Genomic DNA, 22,902 nt, shown 5'->3' with positions numbered 1-22,902 from the left:
AAAAGCTACAGGTTTCTCTCATTATCAGACTCGTTTCTGAAAAAAGGACAGTGTGCTCCCACAAATGCTTTTTTCTGGGAACACCCTGTATTTCCGAAACTATCAACTTTTGGATAAGGCATGTTTGTGCCAATGGTCACCATTTCATGTGTAGTATCTTCAGCTTTCGATTTTGCCATTGTTAACGAATCACCCTGTATACAGGGTATAGAAACAGTACCGGAACGGAAGAATAACTCGGAAGAGCATTTTAGAGAAAAATGTTAGATAGGTACAAAAGTTTCAGGATTTCTCCCTGGCTATCCTATGGTGACCTTGACATTAACCTTGACCTTGAATATCATTTCAAGGTCAAATGTGATTTTTCAAACGGGGCCCTGTACTTTTGACCCCAGAAATGAAAAGAGCGGAAAATTTTACGTTCAGATATGACCTTCAGTGACCCCTCCCTTTTGACCTTGGGGCCCCCACAAGGTTAAACTAACAAAAATACCTAAATTTTAGAAAAAAATGTTATGTGCTTTTGTTAGTTTGACCTTGTGGGGTCCCCAAGGTCAAAAGGGAGGGGTCACTCAAGGTCATATCTGCAATGTTTATTATTATCCGCTATCCGTGGCGGGGAAAAAAGCACTCAGAAACAAAAAAAAAAAGATGAGTGTGCAAAATTGGTGAGTTTGGGCGTTATTTCGATTAACTGTGTTTTCAATTATCCAGCAACGGTTCGGTCCTGGCCGGCTCGGATAATCGAGGTTCTACTGTATGTCTTTGTATCTCTCATAATTAAAATTATTGTCATGGAGAATAAACTAAAATCTAAAGTTGGACATTGAAGAGTAAAAGATGTTTAAGAAATTGTATACAGGACTAAAAAAAATGTTCGTCTTAGTCCTCGTTGCTCACTCACTCGATTCTGTTGTTGCATACGTAATAGGAGCCACAGCACAGGTCATCAAATCTGATTTATATTTTATAGCAGCAGTGATTTAATTGTAAATTTTTCCAAATATTAGAAAAATTGTCCACATTAAATTCTCTATTCAATGCACACAATTTTTTTTGTTCTCTGTAGTGAAATATTTTTATGCCAAGTTGAACCCTTTACTGTCCTCTGCCTAGAGCTAGCACTATTTTAAAATATGGTTATCAATTTTTAATGAAATGACAGTGGGAATGTTAAGTAGCACACCCCTTGTATGTCAGACTCTTCATTTTTTTAATCTATTAGGTAATTGATAGTAAAAACAAGACACTTACTCCATTAAACGCAATATAAATATCTTTAAATTTTTATTGTATTTTTGTTATTTACATTTTTCTTATTTTACAAATCTTATCTTACACATGTCGGATACCCATTTCCCTATAATAAATTCCTTATCGCTTTTTTTTTTTTAAGAAAATTCCATGATTTATCCAATATACCGATTGTGAAAACATGCTTCTGTTTTTTTTTAAACGTTTTTATACCAGTTGTGTTTAACAGTGGATGTTGCAATTGTAGGTCTCGGTCTAGATCGTTTTCGGGCAGTCTTAGAGGATCGCCTTACAGGCAACTGTCTCCTCCACGGCGGTCACCACCGCCCCCTTTGCCTCCCCGGAGGGGACCCTCTAGGTATCGGTCGCCTATACGATCACCTCCAAGGTTAGTCTTTGTAGTAGGCAGTGTTTTGCGATGTAGCTTCATGCATGTCTGGAAATGATTCTCTTATTTTAAAGTTTTAATTTTTTATGCAATTACGTCACTTTTTCTGTTTGATAATTTTGAGAACGCATTGCCAATAACAGTCAAATTTCAAATAAAAAAATAATATATGGAATTTAGCATAAAATGTCTTTAAAAACTTAAGGTTCGTACACAAAGTTTTATATGTTCATTCAAATACTTTTTATTATATCAACGCAAGTGAAAAAATCAATGTCTATAATGTATCAAAAAGTTAATTCTGTTTTCAAGAACTTTAACTCAAAATGAAAAAGAAAATAAGAACAAAATGTGTCTTTATTTAGCGGTATAGATTAAAATTGACTATACCATGTGAAAGAAAAGTATGGAATAATAATCTCCAAAACAATTTCCTCGGGCAGGTCCATTAGTGTTTTAAACAAAAACACTTTCTACAAGAATCTTCTTGAACATTATAGTTCCATTTGAATACATTTTTTTTTAATGGCTTGCATAAACAATTGAATGTGGAATCTTTTTAAAATGCAGTATCGACATGTCTCAAATGACATAACACTTCAACGTTTAGGGCCGGTTAGGGTACAATGCAGGTATGAACCAGGCAGTGTTGCCAGATTTTTTTTCAGGCAAAGTGGGATTTTGAAACATTTTGAGTAAAAAAGCAGAATTCTTTCGTCAAAAGCAGGACATACTAAAAAACTTATAAAATCAATAGTTTTTAACTACTTATCCTTTTATTTGAGTTTCAAATTAAGTTTACATGACTATAGATAGCCAAAATTGTCATGGAATGTATATTTTAAAGAAAATACGTTACTTTACTATACTAATCGTCGCACCGTTGAGTAATCACCGAAAAGCGGTGATTTGATTTCGGGCTAAAAATGGGGACGTCCCGCCAAAATCAGGACGTCTGGCAACACTGTAACCAGGTATAAGGCTGTACTTAGAATATTGTTAAAGTGTTGCGTTCTACATCGCACTAGGTATACTTGGAATAACGTTATTCTGGCTTTCTATTGGTCTGTGACTCTCATTATTCTTTGACATGTGGTGTGTGTCTGGCCGTACATAACCTCTAACCTATATCTTCTATTTATTTATTCTGGATATATTCTAATATAATATTTGGAGTATTATATTATTTGTGTACTACTTTAATAGATCCTGCAGATTTAAATGTTTGTGATTCTGATGAAGACGACGTTGAGGACATCGCTTTATGTCGACAAAGTTTTAAAAAATCGGTAAATCGGTATAAAAATATTTTGTTTTCAAATTTGATTTTAATACATGCCTAATTATCTTGGAAAAATACGATTTAGAATTTTTCTTTTCAGTTAAAAAAGCAGATCAGTGAAATGGTACTTATTAAATTCAATGCACTAATCTCCAAGTTCTATATGGTTTTCCACCAATCCTACTAGCACTTCTATTTCATCTTTACTAAAGTTGTTACACCTGTTTTCTATGTTTCCTCCATTTTACTTTGTTTTCTGTCAGTTCACTTAAACTAAATCTGAACGCTATATCTATGAGCAGTGTAGAACAGAAACGCTGTTATACAGGGTTCATAGCGGCCTGGAAAACCAGGAATACCGGCAAAGTCAGGGAATCCATTATTCTTCATAAAAAACGGAATAGTCAGGGAATTTTAAAAATATTCATGAAAGTCAGGAAATTTGATGTTTGCTACTGGAAATTTTGTGAAAGCAGGCCCTGGGTTCTTGAAAGAGAAAACTATAAACATGATCTACAAGTGACCTGGAGGTTTTTTTATAAGTCGGGGAAAACCTGAAAAAGTCAAGGAATTTTATATTAATTTTGAACTATGAACCTTGTTATACGTGCATTGTAGAACCGCCCCTTAGGAAATGATAAATTTATTTCTCACTTTTCTTCCACGTAATGCAATTTACTTTCCATGTGTAAAGGATTGCTGATTGATGAGTAATTAAAAATTAATTTCAATATAGATCAAAGGAACGATTTATAAAAAAAATATATGTTTGTTCAATTTTTTTAATTATTTTAAATTTATTACAAGAAATATATGAAATACTGTATGTATATAACTTTTAATTTTCAATAAGGAAAAATCAATTAAGGCCTCAATTTTAGCTACAAAATTTACTTTGTAATCGTGAAAGAAACAGAAATTGTGTTTTTTATGTTTTTTGCCTTAACTGTTAATAATAAGCAGTATTTTTTTTACTCATTCATGCACGGAATAACGCATTAACGGTATCTCTAATCGTTATGGCGTCACTATTTGGAAAAATTCAAAATTAATTAAAATATCTGTAAAATACTTTTATAAAAGTTTTGTTTGTCTAATGTATACATGTAATTGTTAACCTTTCGTAAATAATTTTCACAAACTAACTGCCTACTGCTTAAACTAATAATTGAAGCTTAATATGAGTAGCTTATTGCTCTTATATAATTTCCAATTTCATAAGGATTCTTGCATTTATTAAATACATTTAATGGATCGCAACTTAATGGGAGATTCCTGATTACGATTAACATAGCTTAATTAAATATTGCTTGTTTTCATTCTGCAAAGTTTAAACCTTTTTTTTTAGAGCTATTTTATTTTATTTTTAGCTATTTTTTTAATATATAGAATTATATGCTTTATTTTTAATTTGTAACTATATAAATTTTATTTTATTACAACAGATTCTAGATCTTGTATGTCTCTTTTTAACATACATTGAAACAAAAAGTCACTGTTATCCAAAAATATTGGTTTTTATTTGTTTGTCATGAATGTACCAAACTAAGCAAATATATATTATTTTGGGCCAAACTTATCCATAGTTAAAGTTAAAACGGTATGAGGAGCGTTATTTCAAAACGCAACAATAGATTCAGGCATCCTGAACTGGATGCTATAATAAACAATAGTTAATTTTAATTGTTAGTTAATTTCTTCATTTTTCTGTATAATTATCCATTTTCAATGACGCAAAATTTTCAATTTTAAAGTGTAAATTCTGATGTGTTAATTGATCCTTAGTTTGGCTATCCTCTTACTGTATGCTTGTATTTATATTTAAATTTAATTTGATCTGTGTATATTAGGATATCTTATTTATTTAATAAACAACAATTATTATTCAAATATATATCGTTTTTATGTAAACAGATTTCTTGAGTATCAGAATAACCGTATTCATATTTTAAGAGGATATACAAAATAAGAGATTTCACTCAATACTAATTAAGTTTCATTTTTTGCTTGGTATTTTTCATTAAAATAAGACCACGTTATATCATCTTTAATACAGAGCAGGCCTTGCCCGTTTTAAAATTGTTCATAAAATCCAAATTAATTTGGATTGGAATATATTTACTTATTATGCAGATAATAGATCCTAAATGTTGTCCATTAGGATTTTAGGATCTTTAGGATAGCAAAACACATTTTAAATACTGTTTTAATCAAAAAGTTAATGAAAAAGAAATTCAGGTATAAACTTAACAATTGTATTATTACTATTATCATTATCTAGTGAAATCTTTAAAAAATGGATTTAGTATATATTTAATTGTTATCAATAGTTTCAATCATTTCAAATAATAAGTCTAGCTCACTATAAATAATACAAATAACTAAAAAAAAAACTGGAGATCAAATGGAATATCAATAACACACACTCACTGATTAAAATTTCTACCGATTCCTGCACAACGACGATATGACGAATGGATAACCTAACCCAACTTTATATACAACTCAGCACCTGTTCATGCGAAACGAAGCGTGTTCGTATGGTTTGTTGTTTACTCACCGGCTAAACCCTCTCTGGCACCATAGATACAACTGATCTCAGAAACTCGAATATATTTCACTCACTGTAAGGCACAGTTGTAGAGAAAGAAAATGTGGCAAAGGTGATTGATAAAATCATAGCTGTTAAATTACAAATTTCACTACAAGTTGTGCCTGACAACAATTCGGTTCAAAATCTTTGTGTCTTGCGCATATTAGAAAAAGATAAAATATGATCCACGATTATGAATGAAGTGAAATCTCTTATTTGTATATCCTCTGCCAGTAGCGTCCTCTACCACAAACACAAAATTAACGCTATTGGTGAATCAAGCGGTATGAATAACAATGTTGACCATGTTGGAACACGTTCGGGCAACTTTCTAGCCTTGAGAAACAGCCCAAATTAATTTGAATCGTCGATAATCCAAAATGATTTTTGAAATATTGACTAAATTTGATTTATTTTTATTGTCTTAAACTCATTGTAAATTAAAATGGACTGATATTTCAGTAAGATATGTTCGGCTCCATCGCCCTAGATTGACTTCACTAAACTAAACTTGATTAAACATCCTGTATATACAGGGTGTGCTATTTAACACTCCCACTGCCAATATCTCCGAAATGAAGAAATTTATTTTAGTTCCGTAAATTGGGGTTGTTAGGTCCCTTGAATAGCTTCACATTGTAGTTAGAACTGTTAGTTTAAATCTTTCTGTATAGATGGCGTGGCAATACTAAAAAATTTTTGATCTCTGAAATGTGGAAATGCAATCCATCTGAAAAATCGTTAAATTTTGAGTAATTTTTGTAATATCAAATTTTTCCCTATATTTACTTGTTTTTGAGTTATGTCAACTTCAATATGCAATTTATGATATAACAGGAAAATATATTATTTTATTTAAATCACACTGAGACAAAATATTCTTTTAAAATATTGTTATAATGGCTTTATTCAGGTCACATACTAACAAACAATAAATTATAAAAAAAAAACGAATAATCAACTACAGAAAAAATATTATACAATGGTAAATCTTATAAGGGGCAGAGACGAACCGTATTTTATCAAATGTTATTCAAAAATGCAGTCATAAGTGGCTTATGTCATTTGTTTAAAATAAAACGTGTATGGCAGATGACACATATTAGTTTTCCAATAATTACAGTTTTATCAGCTTCCGTCTTTCAATTTAACTATAGTAGTTATAAGATTTACCATTGCACAATTTTTTTCTGTAGTTGATCATTTGCTTTTATATTATTTATTGTTTGTAATATGTGGTGTGAATAAAGTATTTATAACAATATTTTAAAAGAATATTTTGTCTCGGTGTGATTTAGATAAAATAATAAATTTTCCTATTATTGAAGTCGACATATGTCTCTAAAACAAGTAAATATTGGAAAAAACTTTATATTACAAAAATTACTCAAAATTTAACGATCTTTCAGATGGTCTACATTTCCACATTCCAGGGATCAAAATATTGTTTAGTATCGCCACGCCATCTATACAGAAAGATTTGAACTAACAGTTCTAACTACAATCTGAAGCTATTCGAGGGACCTAACAACCCCATTTTCCGGAACTAAAATAAATTTCTTCATTTCGGAGATATTGACAGCGAGAGTGTTAAATGGCACACCCTGTATTGAGCTGTTGCTAATGGTACAAATGAAAGTAACAATCTTATTTTCACATTATAATAGAACCAACATAATAAAACCTATCTTTGAAAAAATATTTTTAGTTCCACTTTGTTTGGTTTTTATATTTTTTCTTGTTTGTTGTAGTAAAATCTTTTTTCTAAAAAGCATTGAACAATTTGTAATTTTATAATTGTTACACCTCCAGTTGCAGTGAATGTCCGCTTCAACTTGTACATATTCCCTAAAGATCAGTAGGTCAATAAAAAAAGTAAGATTCGTTGTGTCCTGAACATTTCTATATTTAACACATCAAAAACACACATTTTTCATTTGCTCTCTTATTTCCTACATCTTGATTTATGCAAATTTGGTTTTTGTTACAGGGGCCGTCACCAGAACGACAGGCACCGCGACCGAGACTACGAGGACGACCGGGACCGGGACTACAACAGGGACGACCGCCCCTTCAAGGATAACCGACGGGGCAGAGAGTCTAGAGACCGGCGATCGAGAGAAAGAGACCGCGATCGCTACTACGACAACTACGAGGACAGGAGGGGCCCCTCGAGGCAGCCCCAGTGGCAACAACCGACCGCCATGCCGCCGAGGCCTATGCAAGACAACTATTATGCTCCTCCCGACCTGCAGCAAGGATTCCAGACTAACAGGTACCTCTATTCAATGTTCATGAATGCCTTTGTTACAATTGATATAAATGCGACGGTTCTTATAAAATGTGGCGAGGTAAATGATAATATTCTAACAGTCGTTGTGTACTTAATATAGTTATGTTTTTATAAAGTTTGTGTTAAAAAACTTGTCGGGTTCTTAAATTGTTTATGTCCTAAATCAGCAGTTCTCAAATGTATGTCTTTGCATGCTACTGCGGGCCAGGAGGAAAACTTGATTAAAAGACAAGTTTTTTGAATTCCTAGTTATACATAAGTACTTTTTTAAATACATTTTAAATTCAGTAAAGTTATATTTGTCATCTATTTCCTATGAAAAAAAACAAATGTTTGGGAACCGCTGTGCTAATCACATTTAATTCGAAGTATTTGTTCTCAGTAATCTTATATTTTAATTTAATCTCAAGATTTGAAACCTTCAAATTGCCCGAAATCCTGTGATTGGGCTCTCTAATTGCTACTTCAATAAAATATTTTTTTTGTCTATTTTGAAAAAAAAAATTTAATTATCAAAAAAAAAATATTGTACTACCATTTTAAAAACATGATATTGTCATCATTGTTATATAAAATAAAACTTAGTTATTTTCATGTTATTGACCTTTATGTCCTAATTCAGCAGTTCTCAAAATGTATGCTATGGTACACTGTGATCATGGCCTTTGAAGTAAAACTATACTACAAGACAAGCTTTTTGAATACATTTTCAGTAACTGAATATCAATTTTAACTTTAATAGGGTGTAACTTTTGGGGTCATATGTTTACAGAGACTACCTTTGACCTTTAGAAACACATAGGTCTGTTTTCTCAAATTCCGTTGTGAACGCTGAATTCTTGTAACTTGTTTTTCGTAATTTTTCATACCCTGCCACCGGACAGTTTATTGTGACCTCAAACAACCATGTACGCTAGTTGCAAGCGTACACCAATTGGGTATGGAGTGCATTGTTGTCATATCTTATATTTCTTGATTCGTACTCGTTTTTTCACAAATTTAACAATGAAGACACACAAACACCATGCTGCCACTAAACACTGAAATAAATATTTTTTTAAGGTTATACCTAACACTTAAACTACTCATGACACTTCACTAAATACCACTTTATTGTCAGTAATAATTTTACTATAAGTAAAATTAAACCTAATAAAACACCTTGTGAACTGAAAACTAAAATAAATATAATATTATGAACCAATGACGTATTTGAACATTTTCATTTTGCCGAATTAAGAGGGATTTATAGCAAATAGGCAGCCAGCAATACATTTTTATAGATTTTATTACACAGTTTGTCTAAGTATGAATTAATACACAAATAACACTTTCCTCCATTCTAACGCAGATTTTCTATAAAATTAGTTAGTTTGAAACTCGAATTACTTTTTGTTGTAAAGAAATTTGTAATTTGCCGCTTTTGAACAAGAGGCATTGTAGAATACAAATTTCTTTACACCAAAAAGTAATTTTAGTTTCAACCTAAGTCCATTTTATAGAAAATTTGCGTTAAAATGGGGGAAAGTCTGTTATATGTGCATTAATTCATATTTAGACAAATTGTGTAATAAAATCTATAAAAATGTATTGCTGGTTGCCTATTTGCTATAGAATAAGCACCCTATTGTCATATCGCATCAAATGGATTGCTATTACCTAAACTAGGTCATTTTTAGAGGTTATTGACACTGAAACTAAACACAGTACTTTAAAAAAATAGCTACCAATACTTTTTATTTATTTTTTGCTGTATACATTTTATAAACAGCAAAAATAATTATTTTAAAACATAAATTATTAGCAGTATGCTTAATTCACATACCAATAGCAGATAATACATATTTAATCGGGCCAAAACTATGAATTTAATAAAAAAAAAAATTTGTTTGACATTTCATCAAAAAAATATATGGTGACATTAAAGTAACATGTCACAGTCATGCAAATGCAATTTTTTTTTACAAAATTACTTTCCGTTGCAGTTTCGCTCACTGCCACTGTTAGTTTCGTACAATTGATTTAAAAAGATAAAATGTAACACTGGTAAGCACGCACATACAACCGTGTTTGGGAACTGCCCATTGATGCCGTGGACAAGAGCCTACCCCTAAAAAAGTGACCCCCACTAAAAGTTATGCCCTGTATATTTGTTGTGCATTTCGAAAATATATTTTCGACAAGGAAAATATCTTCAAAATCATTTATTTCGCCACTTTTATGATAGCCTGATGTTCAGCTGTGGACAATAAAAAGTTTCCAACCTAAACTACTGATAGTCCTTTATGAATAAGGGTTTTACAACTTTCTCTCTTGCACCACATTTAAGGCCGGAACGCTTTTTTTGTCCACGACTGTACATATATAATTGCAGATAGAATGTGACATGCAGTGGTGTTATTTATTTTTCTTAATAAAAAATAAGTGGTTTATTTTTAAGACACATCTCTGTGTTAACCATTTGAAAGTGTAATTTCCGCCGTTGTTTCTATTTTCGAGAATGACCTCCATCACTCGATCTTCAGAGTGGTTATATTGTAAAAAAAATAACATTAATTTACCCAGTACTTATATTTTTATATTATGAATATACAGTTGCTTGAATAAAAGTTTTAAGTATTCCAATGAAACATTTTCAGTTTGACCTCCATGGTTACGGTTAACTGAAAGATTAACACTATTAATAAAGTAACATATTGTAGATGAGTAATTTTATTAGGTCACACTTAGAATTACAAAAAGTATTTTAATGTTTTTTATTCCCATTTGAAAGCATTTGTTGCGTGTGTTATAAAATTACTCGTTATTGTTCCTTTAAAAATTGTTATAAAATATATAATAACTGCAATTGAGAAGATTAAATGATAAGGTGCAACCGTGGTGATTCTGTCTGTGATATGTGACCGCATCGACTGTGATATTATCTTGTGATATATTGAACACGATAATTGATAAATTTATTTATATATTTTTATTTTTTGTACTACCTATACTCATTATACAAGACTATTACCAAGTTTTCCCAGTACGATGAACAAAACTTGGTATAAATATGGTTTGAACTGTATTTGTTTTATTACAATTGTTATCAGTGTAATGTTATGCATTTTTTGAAAATAAACATATAGTTGAAGTTTCTATTAATTCCTTTACTGAACCTGCAATCGTACTTTCACATAAGAGGTGGCAGTAACTAGCAAACTTAGAAGTCCGATTAATGGAAGTATATTGCCTTCATCGAACATAACAAACAGAAAAAAGTAAGAAAGATTATAAAACTGAAAATATATAGATTGGCCCATTGCAAGTTCTTGCAAATTTTAAATATATTTTCACATTACATAAGATGGCTCAAAAAGTTACTAAACACTATTTTCTAAAGAAATACAAGTTGGCTGACAGAATCATTTAGCAGTTATTGGTTTTCCATATCCATGAATCCCTGCTGCGGTTTTTTATAGGTACATTTTTCAAAAAAAACTATTTTTTTTATGGAAAAAATAACTGTAGGATTATTCTACATCCTCCAAAGCAATTGTGTCCCAAAGGACCACTCACCCAGTATATGGGATTTTGTTTCACCGTCGGATTAGTTGCGATAGTATTTGACCTGATAAAAAGGTCTCACGGGCACAATGCCCAAAAAAGCCTCCTAGAAGGTCTGGCAGTCGACGAGAGTTGGATATTGAAAGATATGTAGATTGATCATTGTAAACAAGGGTATTTGGGGATGCTGACTACAAATCCAAGGTCATCTAACCTCCATCATGTCAGATTCAAGGTCATCTCAAGGTCAAATTGTGAAAAAACCATTAGAAAAATGTTAAACAGTAGGTACATAGGTTTTTGAGGTCACTGAATACGAATATCGGTTTCGCTTAAGCCTACAAGGTTACTTAGAGGTCGTTCTAAGTAATTGCAAGACCAAACTGACAATGATTCAGCGCACCTCAGAATTGAATTCAGCGACATTAGCCTTGCCTTAATTGGCCGGATTCCAGCCTTGCCTTAACTGGCCGGGCCCCTCCATCCTAAGTCGACACCGGGAAATATAGCTATGGCCAGCACAACTACATCCAGTGGTGGTGATAGATGAGGTTTTAGTAAGTATGGCTATGGCCAGTCGCACATAACTCTGTGCAAACACCATCCCGAGCATGGGGTATGCGTAAATGCAATTCCTCATCTTATAAAAAAAAATTCTCATTAACTGGTTAGCCTTCACTCACCTTGTCATAAAATTCAATGTCACTGTAAAAGTCAGATTCAATAACAGCATGAATGGCCTTTCAAGTATATAACAATTTATCGTGCTCTTCTTAATAAAATGTGTTTTCTCACTTTGTCCTTTAGATGACTTGTTCCCGTGAAAACTTTTTATCAGAAGGTCAAATACTATCAAAAAAAATTGTTTGCAACCAATTCGACGGGAATCAAAATCCCATATACTGGGTGCGTGGTCGTTTGAAAAAATAATATCGACTGGTTACTTTTTTACTTACTGATAAACTTTTAAAAAATTCAAAATAGACTGACGGTTCAAAAAAATAACTAGAAACTATTTTCTAAAGACCTCACCACATATGCAGGGTGTATGGTTTTTTCTTTGTGCGTTCCATTAAATACAAGTTGGCTGACAGAATCATTTAGCAGTTATTGGTTTTCCATATCAATGAACCGCTGCTGCGGTTTTTTATAGGTGCATTTTTCAGAAAAACTAATTTTTTTATGGAAAAAATATCATTTTAGGATTATACTACATCCAAAGCAGTTAGATCCCAAATTTGAAGAAATAATATCGACTGGTTATTTTTCTGTGTCGATAAACTTTTAAAAAATTCAAAATAGAATTTTTGATGGCTCAAAAAAATAACAACACTATTTTCTAAAGACCTCACCACATAGCAGTTATTGGTTTTCCATATCAATGAACCCCTGCTGCGGTTTTTTATAGGTGCATCTTTCAGAAAAACTATTTTTTTATGGAAAAAATAATCCCAAATTTGAAGAAATAATAGCGATTGGTTATTTTTCTACGTGCCGATAAACTTTAAAAAAATTCAAAATAGAATTTTGTTGTGTAGTAACAAGAAAAAATTATTTAATTCATTGGTTGCAAAGTTTTATACAGAAAAAAATTAAATATGTGAACTACAAATAAATCAGTCATTTTTATTTTGAGGAGGTTTATCTGATTTGGAATTGACGAACAAATATTCATAAAAAAATTAATATAAGCTAATATGGAGAAAATCCTCAAAAAAATTATGACTAGTTTGGACACCCAAGAGACGAGATATTAATAAAATAATTTTTCACGATTTAGTACAGAGTCTTATGAGAATGCAGATTTTTTTTGGTCTTTCCACTTAGAATGCGTAGCAATTGGCAAACAGTTTTTACAGCAACTTGTATAAATAGGAAACCGATATCTAAGGAACTGTATGACAGGTCGTAGAAATCGATTAGATACTTGTAAGATACATAATTTATAATAATTCTCCTTCAAACTGCTGTTGTTGATTAACTTAACGTTCATACATGTGATAGCGGCAACGCCGCGGTTCTCGACTAGCGTATTATCTGAAATTCGCAGGTGTGACATATGGTGTATATTTCGAGCTTAGGCATCCAAACAAAGCCAGCCAAGTGCAACGTTGCCAAATCTAAAGGCTTACTACTGACGTACCTCCCTACCCGATAAACCTTAATAATCAGTAGATATTTTTCTTTTATATCGATACACAACTATTTTTTAGGGGGCGTAGAACAGTTTTATGACATTCTGTTTTTGATTTTGGGGCATCCTATATGTGCAGCACAAAATTCTATTTTACATTTTTTTACTCAAAAAAAANTTTTTTTCTAGCTCTTACCCTTTTTGAGTTATCTTGAAAAAGCCCTTTGTTTTATCTTTTTCCACCCTTGGCCGGGGGTTGAACAAAAAATTACTCTCACTTATTGTTATGATATACCTTAAACTAACTCATATCAAAAATTCAGCCAAGTTGACAAAATTTCGATTTAAAGGCTTAGTTAATTGGACTATAAATAGGAAACCGATATCTAAGGAACCATATGACAGCTCGTAGAAATCGATTAGGTACTTGTAAGCTACATAATTTATAATAATTCTCCTTCAAACTGCCGTTGTTGATGAACTTAACGTTCATACATGTGATAGCGGCAACGTCGCGGTTCTCGACTAGCGTATTATTTGAAATTCGCAGGTGTGACATATGGTGTATATTTCGAGCTTAGGCATCCAAACAAAGCCAGCCAAGTACAACGTTGCCAAATCTAAAGGCTTACTACTTTAGTCACTAGCGAATGTACATGTACGAAACTCTCATTAGACTTTTAGACGTACCTCCTTACCAGATAAACCTCCTTAATAATCAGTAGATATTTTTCTTTTATATCGATACACAACTATTTTTTCGGGGGCGTAGAACAGTTCTATGATATTCTGTTTTTGATTTTGGGGCATCCTATATGTGCAGCACAAAATTCTATTTTACATTTTTTTACTCAAAAAAAATAACCAGTATATTTTTTCTTCAAATTTAGTACAAAACTATTTTGAGGGCATAGAATAGTCCTATAGTGGTTTTTCAGCAAAAAATTCCCTAATATATTTTACTTTAAAGATAATAGCTCAGAATTTCATGGCAATGGAAAACCAAAATGATGTATTTTCAGAGCTCTGTAAATAAAAACATAATCCCAATTGATTCTTCCGGTTTACTTGTATTTACGAAGTAGTTAACATGAAAAATCAGGTACTCTGTATTTTGTCAATAATTGTATTATCAATAATTTTTGGGAAAAACAAACTTTTTGTAAAATATGGCCTCAGTTCAGCTTATTCTGAGGCAATGAAATACAAAAGAATAGAAAATAATCAATTCATACAAGAAATAAGTTGTCTTGCAAAATTAAAAAGTAAAATAACTTTCATACTGTGGCAAATATTAAAAAATGATGTATTAGTCGAAAAAAAATCTAAATTATTGTCTCAAACTGTATTTGACAAAAATATTCCACAAAATTCAATTTAGTTACCTAGCATTAGGTTAAGTGGACTAGAAAAACTTTACAATTTACAGAAATAATACCAAACATTCTTTTTAACGAGATATTAGTTCTGTCACCAAGTTATTTCTATTTACGTCATAAACCAGCAGTTCCCAAAATTTGTGTTTTGGCCCTCTGTCAGAGTACACCTAGACTAAAGCTTTTTTAATTCCTAGGTATAAAACACTTTCTAATACATTTTACAGTTGAGTAATAAAAATTTGGGAACAGTAGAAAAAAAGCAGGACCATTGACTCAAATTTTATTGACAAGATTATTTTAGGAACCGTTATATTTAGTTTAAAATTCAATTTGGTACGAATATAGGTTCAGTAGATTCAAGTTTTGTCTGTATAATAATGACTTAATTGGCCCAAAATTAATTTAAAAAATGACATTTGATTGGTCTTAACATAATAAATGAAATCGTTTACAAATGAGAACTTCATTTCTTGTATCAAGTTTAGTTTGGAAAGTATTGAAAATATATTTTTTTAACTTATCTCTAAGAGGGAACATTTTCAAAAAAACCGTCATTCATGTTTGACATTAATTCTGAGTCACTCTATACAAGTACCTGGGTCACAATCCGAAAATACTTTTTCACTATTTTTCTAAATGGGATTTAATAATATGTATCTGCAAAATCAGTTTTAGTTTTGGGCCACTAATTTCAAAATATTTGTTTTTTTTAAGAAATTTTAATTTTTTTTTTTTTTTTTGACAAAAAAAACATGAAAGTAAACTTTACAGTTCGTGGTTTCACAGATATTTGCAAATCAGTAAGACCAACAAATCACAAACTACCAAGCAAATCACATTTTACATTTTTAATTCCAAATACGATGCATATCATAATTTTCAATCTTCAAATTTACCTGTATAATGCTTAAAAAATAAGTCTCTTAACTTATTTACCCACGTTAAAAGTGATGTTTTTATGCGTAATTTTCAATGAATTTGTTTTCACTGTGAAAATTAAAGGAATCCTTGTATTCTAACATTTTTTGTATAGTTTAAACGGATTTTCTTGTCTATAAAACGACAGCCTTAACTTGGATATCTTTTTCCGTTAACCCAACATAACTAGTCTCTATTGTCGATCTCTAAGTAATTGTCAATCCTGTTCCTTGATCACTTCGGAATCATATTCCTTCACTCTTAACCACAATGTTGTTCAACCCCCCCAGAGAGGAGAAGTTACTATTTCTGACAAATGAATATCATGCTTGTACAATTTAAAAGATACATGACAACTGGGAATATAAGTTATGAATGTAAATCTTAGTAGCCGCAATACAACTACCGATTTTTTTACGCTGCGGTTCAGACTCTAAATGTTTCTGTTTTATTTCTTAGCAAATAAAGGTGCGTTTTTCAGAGAATTTCTTACTGCCACTATGTTTGACTATAAATACTATATAAATTTTTTTCTAGTCTATTTTGTGTACGAGAGTTAATTCGAGTGAGCACACTCATACTAAACAAATATTTTTAGTTGTTGAAAACACTAAATGTGTTCTATTAAAAATCTGTATTATTTTTGTTATATATTTTTGCTACAAAATTTGCATGTTAATTTTAGTTTTTCATTAAATCAAAATTGGCTCTTAATTTCTATAAGTTTGAGGTTAGTTTATAAATAGATAGTCAAATTCTGAAAAACAAAAAATTAAAAATACTTAGAATTCAATTCCTCATCAGAATATGGGAAAAAATATGGCTTTGTATTTAAAAAAATGAGCTTTAATGGTTTCAATTTACCCTAAAGAAAGTTGTGCTGGGTGTTTTTTATGTTGAAGTCTTTTTTTAACACAACAGATAACTCAATAAAGCAATTTTTGCAAGTTATATTTTTTCGAAACCTTAAAATTAACGAAAATAGAAAAAATGAACTAGGTAATTTTTTAATTTTGATAAGTCTGGATCTGCTTAAAGATAATCATAATGATCGAAACTGGAATTGTTCACAAGCTATTGCTCAGCATATCCACAACGTTTTCCATGCCATTTTCTATGTATTCATATAACTTCTGTCGTTTACATCTATCAAACTTGTAATTTGACGAACTTGAATCTCATAATATTAGTCCGTTATCTGTTATCCACCTGTTAGTTTTTTAAATAGTATCACGACTTTACATTTAAAACAGTACTGTTCTACTATAAGCATGAGTCATTTTAAAAACAAAACACATTTATAGAAACTGAAATCACTACCCCTTTCATGAAGCCTCATGTATAATTTCCTATTATACGACAAAAACGCTAAAGGTTTGTTTTGTCGTGAATAACTATTTACCATTTTTTTTTTTTAAGATAAAAAATCATTCAGTATTTAATTTCTGACAGGAGTTTAATCAAATTATTTTAGATCTTGAAGATTTCAAAAAATGTTCTTGAAAAATATACTTATATTCCAATTTAAAAAACATCTCAACAATTGAAAAATATACCAAACATCGACATCTAAATGTTATTTTAGTTATATTATCGATGCTAACTTTTGCTTTTATCAAAATTATTACAGTAGATAATCTAGAATGTGATGTAAAAAAAAATTAAATTAAAGGAAAATTCACATCTCGAAAAAGATTAAACTTAAATATAAGGAAACTTTTTATAGTAATGTGTTTTACATTATATTTTATCGTCTATTGTTTATTGCAAGATAACGGGAAATGATTACTGTTGCTGTCGAACATAGTTTTTTGATAAATGGTAATATCCATCCAACGGTAATGTTATCTTCTTGAAATAATAATGGGCAATAGGAAATAAAAATGAATATCTAAAACATGTTTGAATGATGACTTAAAAGTATTTTTTTTCTAGTTTATATTACATTTGTTTGAGTTTAAAAAGTCAGTAAAGTAATTTTTTAGATGGAAAGTATTTTATAAAATATAAGTGATGTAACTATTACGATCTTAAAATATTTTTAATAAAAATAATTCTCTAAAATATGAAAATTATTACAATTATTTAAAAAAACCTTACACCTCCAACAGGTAACTTTAAAATATAATTCATGCTTAACTGCAAAAAAACATATTTGTAATTATTCTGTAATCGAAATCTTTGTATAGTCTTGTATATGAGTAGCATCATCCATTTTGTTTTATTCCTTATTTTTTACCTTTTATATAAAATAGATATAATGTTATGTATTTTTTTATTATTGTAGCTCATCCAGAATCATCTTTTATCTTGTGGCACTTTTTAAAGATTATTCTGGTAATTTATTTTTGTTGTTTTATGTGGTTATATTAAAAAAATAGACTCTGTGTAGAATTAAACTATATGATCGGTTAAATATTCACTTATTTACATTTTTATCAATTTGTATTAGTTAATATTACTCCCTATAACTATGAGAGCAGTTACAAAGTCAGTCAATGTATAAAAAAGTTGTAAATATTATTCTGCAATAAACTATTTTTCCAAAATCGGCTTTGTTTTTTCAAAAAATACATAACTTCTATAAACATATATGTTTTAGGTCCGCAGACTGGAGAATTCTACCATTTGAGGAGCTTCTTTATATACTTTTACAGCAAATCACGAGACAATTACAAATTTGCCACAAACTACATTGGTTTGCGTAAATTATTTTTAATTTAATTTTTTTGGAGGGAGATTCGTTGTTCCCTCTCCAAAGCACTGACGAAACCGAAATCTAATTTGTTTTTTCTATGTCTGTTTAGGTATCCCCAAGTGCCACCTCGCGACTTTGGTCCGCCTTTCATGAACAAAGAACCTCCATTTAATCAGCCTCTACCTCAAACAATACACAGCATCCAACCCCAACGGCATTATGAAGACATTGCGCCGCCTGGGGTTGATGACGACATAGCACCACCTGGGGTTGAAGAACCTCTTTTCAAAATTTCAGAATCTAAAGATCACCGCAACAGCCCAAGAAACGACGATAAAGGCAAGGAAACCAATGATAGTAAAAGAAGCGGTGATAAGAAAGAGCGAGATAGATCTCCAGATAGAAAACGTCGACATGAAAAAAGAAGCAGGACTCCTGATAAAGCCAGAAATCCTAGTCCCAAACGAAAGTCTAAATCCAAAGAAAGAGATAGTCCTGATAAACACAGACGGAGACGAAGGGATTCCTCTGACAGGGAAGAGAAGGATAGAAGGCGCGACCATTCTGATGACGAAAGATCAAGAAAAGGGAAAGACAAAAAGAAACACAAAGACAAAAAGGAATCGGAAAAGAGAAAGAAAAGGGACAAGAAAGAAAAACATAAAAAGGATAATAAAGAAAAGAAATCCAAAGACGAATTTAAACAAGTAATACCTAAAAATATCGATGAGGATTCAGATCAAGACAAGCGACAACAGGAAGAGAAAAAGAAAAGGGAATTAGAAGAAGAGAGACAATTGGAAGAAAAGAGATTGGAAGCTATCAAAGAAGAGGAACAGGCTCTAAAAGAGGAGAAGAAAAGAAAACCAGTAGAGGAAGAGAAGGAAAAGGTTGTTGTGGTTGAAGAAAAGAAGAAAAAACCAGTTAGTCCAGAGCCGGAAGAACAGAAAATCGACTTACAGAAACTTGACTTGTACGAAGATATGTTATCGGAAGAAATTGACACCAAGGTGATAGAAAACTATGGAAAGATAGAAGACATATTTGAGGAGGAAAGCAAAGAAGATATAATAGAATTGGCCAGTGTGGAAGAAGTGGTGGAAGAGGGAGAGATAAAAGAATTTGAGGATGAAGAAAAAGACGTACTCGAGTTACACACAACTGACATGGACCTAAAAGCAGAAGTGGATAAAAGCGACATCCTCGCACCCGTCCCAGAAAAATCCAAATGGGAAGTGGAAGAAGACGGCCAAGTACTCACTAGTCCTCAGGATAGCCACAAATCAGACTCTAAATCCGACAAATCGGGAAAAGTAACTAACGAAGTATTAAAGAGGGCCGAAAATGCTATCTTTGCTAAAGCCATCAATGCCATCCGGCCCATTGAAATCAAGAAAATTAGTACCGATAGGGCTAAGTTATACTCGGGAGAACGAGAGATTGAAAAGGGGCACAACCAGATACAAATCACTGTTGCGTCAGCTTCTGTAGATGCCAAGAAAACGGATCCACCCCAACCACCCGTAAGATTATCGGTGAAAGAACGTTTAGGCATTAAAGTCGAGGATACGGATAAAGTGATTAATTTAGCTAGGAACAGATCCCGAACTATCTCGCCATTCAGTAGGAGAGGAGAAAGCGGCAGAAACTACGCAATGGGAGAGAGGAGAGTAGAGGTAGATGAATTCAGAGGACACAGAGACAGAAACAGGAGATCTAGGTCTAGAAGAAGGGAGAATAGCAGGGAACGTTTCCGGAATAGAAACGACAGTAGACACCACAGAAGGCACGACAACAAAAGAAGCGATCGTAGAAGGGAACACAGCAGCAGAAAAGAGGAAAGGAGTAAGCACGACGAGGACAAAAAGACGAAAAGAAAGAGGTCTAGGTCGCGTAGCGAAAGCGAAGACCGAAAAGATAAACATAAGAAGAAAGACAGGAAACAGAAGAAGGAAAAGCCAAAAAAGAACAAAGATGAAGATTCAAAAGAAAGCAAAGATGAAAAAGACGAGGTCAAACCTCAACCCAACGTTACAAAACGTAAACCAACAATCGATGAGGCAAATTTCGAGCCGGATTACGATCTTGAATCGCATACGGACGAAGAGGAAGAAAAAGAGAAGAAAAAGGAGGTTAAGAAACACGCGGAAAAGGAAGACGTCGAGAAAAAGAGCTCTTCTTCTGAATCCGATTCAGAATCTAGTTCTGAAGAGGATCGGAAGAAGAAGAAACATAAAAAACACAAAAAGAAGAAGAAGAGGGAGACGAGCAGTAGTAGTAGTTCGGAGTCTGAATCAGATTCCAGCGATAGCGAGAGAGACCGCAAAAAGAAGAAGCACAAAAAGAATAAAAAGAAGAAGAAAAAATCCAAACATAAGTAGTATGCAGACAAGGATAGGCTATTGTATATTACTTTACTATTAAAAGGAGTAGGTAGTAATTTATAATACTTCATCATATAATTTTTTTGTACATAGCTTGGTATTAATGCTAAGGCACTAGTGAAATGGAAAAGTACTTGTGTAATCTTAATATAATAAATCGTGTATAAGTACATTAATTTATTTTTTATTTAAATCTAAATAACCTTAAAACCTAGAAAAAAAACATTTATTTTCAGTAGGTACTGCACAGCACAGCTAACGCTTAAATATAACCTGTTCCGATCAGGTTATATTGTATTGTAAGTTTGTCCAACACATATACAGTGTGACCCATTCAAAACCGGGACACCCTCATAAAATTTTTATTTACAAGACGATTTTGACCTACTTTTTTTTTAATTGTAGAGAGGCAAAGAGCGTACTTAAGAACCAAGTGTAATGCTTTTTATACAAAAACCAAGGACTAGCAGATCATTTTTGGAGAATCAAAATGGAAGAAACCATATTAGTGATTTTTTTAGGAAAAATTTAAGTATGCCAGTGAATTAAGTGCCCCTTAAAATAAGCATATACCAAATTTCCTAAAAAAAATTTGCATATTAATAATTCTGTGGCAAAATTAAAAATCACATTATTATGAATTTTTTCCGTCAAACGAAGCAAGCCATGGAATAAAAGTCCTCTTATTGAGTGGCCGCCAAAATCACCTGACTTGACGCCACTCGACTTTTTCCTTTGAGTCTAAACAGTCGGTAGAAGAATTAGACGCTACAATAACTGAAGCATATGCAAATGTTACCCCAGAACGACAGAAAAGTAACCATGAACATAGGAAAAAGGTATGATAAGTACCTTGCAATAAATGGCGGATTGGTGGAGATAACAAGAATTTAATTAATAATTCTTCTCAATCAATCAATAATTTTGTTGAATATTGTTATGAATAAAAATAGTTATTGTCATTTATTTTTGACGATTTATTCCATGGCTTGCTTCGTCAGACGAAAAAAATTCATAATGTGATTTTTAATTTTGCCCCAGTATTATTAATATGCAATATTTCTTTATGAAATTTGGTAAAGGCCCATTTTAAGGGCCGCTTAATCCAGTGGTGTACTCAGATTTTTTCTAAAAAAATCGCTAATATGGTTTATTCAATTTTTACCGTCCAAAAATGATCTGGTAGGCCTTGGTTTTTGTATAAGGAGGATGACACATGGTCCTAAAGTACACTTTTCTCCCCTCTACAATTCAAAATAAGGTTGGTCAAAATCGCCTTGTAAATAAAAATTTTATGAGGGTGTCCCGGTTCCAAATGGGTCACACTTTTATTTTTTTATTATTTCTGTGACAAACAACTTTCCATAATGAAACATTTTGAATTGAAGTTAAAAAAGAAATCCAGTGGCATACGATAATATATGATCGAGGAGAAAGTAACCACCATTCATCATATATATGCCACTGATTTGAACTGACGATTTTTTATTGAATACTATTTTATTCTCAGATGGTCTTTTATTTTTCATAAAGTTTCAACTTCTTTATACAGGGTGTTCAGAAACTAAACCGACAAACAAAGACGGCAAATTCTAGGGATGATTTCATATTGATTTGATGCAAATCCTCTTATCCAAAAATACTTCATTTCGATTTTTTGAGGAACCTCCACACCTAAAAAAATTTTCAAACACATTTTCTGTTGATTATATAATATATTTATAAATATGTACTACGATTAACAAAACAAATATTCCACCAAGTAAAAATTAAACTAAGACTTTAAATTTTAAAGTAAATAGGATATTTAAAAAAAAAGTAAATATAATCAATGACTTGGACGTGCTTGAATAATTTTACACAATATGTTGAAATCAGGAACTATTGCCGTAAGTTGCAATCACATTTCAAATTCTGCATTAAGCGCATTGCAATACTTTGTTTTTGCTGCTACATACGTCTTGTTGCTTTTGTAGTAACTTATACACGTGTACTTGTAAAAATAAAAAATTTTAGGGGTATAATTTTTTTTT

The 22,902-nt window shown here is 31.6% G+C and overlaps 1 protein-coding gene across 2 annotated transcripts in view; it reads left to right on the top strand.

Annotated features, from left to right (window-relative positions):
* LOC108908571 (E3 ubiquitin-protein ligase RBBP6) overlaps positions 1–21,028 on the top strand; it is a 31,421-nt gene extending 10,393 nt beyond the window's left edge. For both annotated transcript variants that reach the window (XM_018712644.1, XM_018712643.1), the window contains 3 exons: positions 1,502–1,642; positions 7,508–7,792; positions 18,595–21,028. In XM_018712644.1, the coding sequence (XP_018568160.1) occupies positions 1,502–1,642; positions 7,508–7,792; positions 18,595–20,866 (2,698 nt within the window). In that variant the 3' untranslated portion in view covers positions 20,867–21,028. The remainder of the gene's footprint in view (positions 1–1,501; positions 1,643–7,507; positions 7,793–18,594) is intronic.
* Positions 21,029–22,902: the final 1,874 nt, after the last annotated feature.

The sequence above is a fragment of the Anoplophora glabripennis genome, unplaced genomic scaffold (assembly GCF_000390285.2).
Source record: "Anoplophora glabripennis isolate ALB-LARVAE unplaced genomic scaffold, Agla_2.0 scaffold309, whole genome shotgun sequence".
NCBI classification, from domain to species: domain Eukaryota; kingdom Metazoa; phylum Arthropoda; class Insecta; order Coleoptera; family Cerambycidae; genus Anoplophora; species Anoplophora glabripennis.
This window is presented reverse-complemented; position numbering and strand designations above follow the sequence as displayed.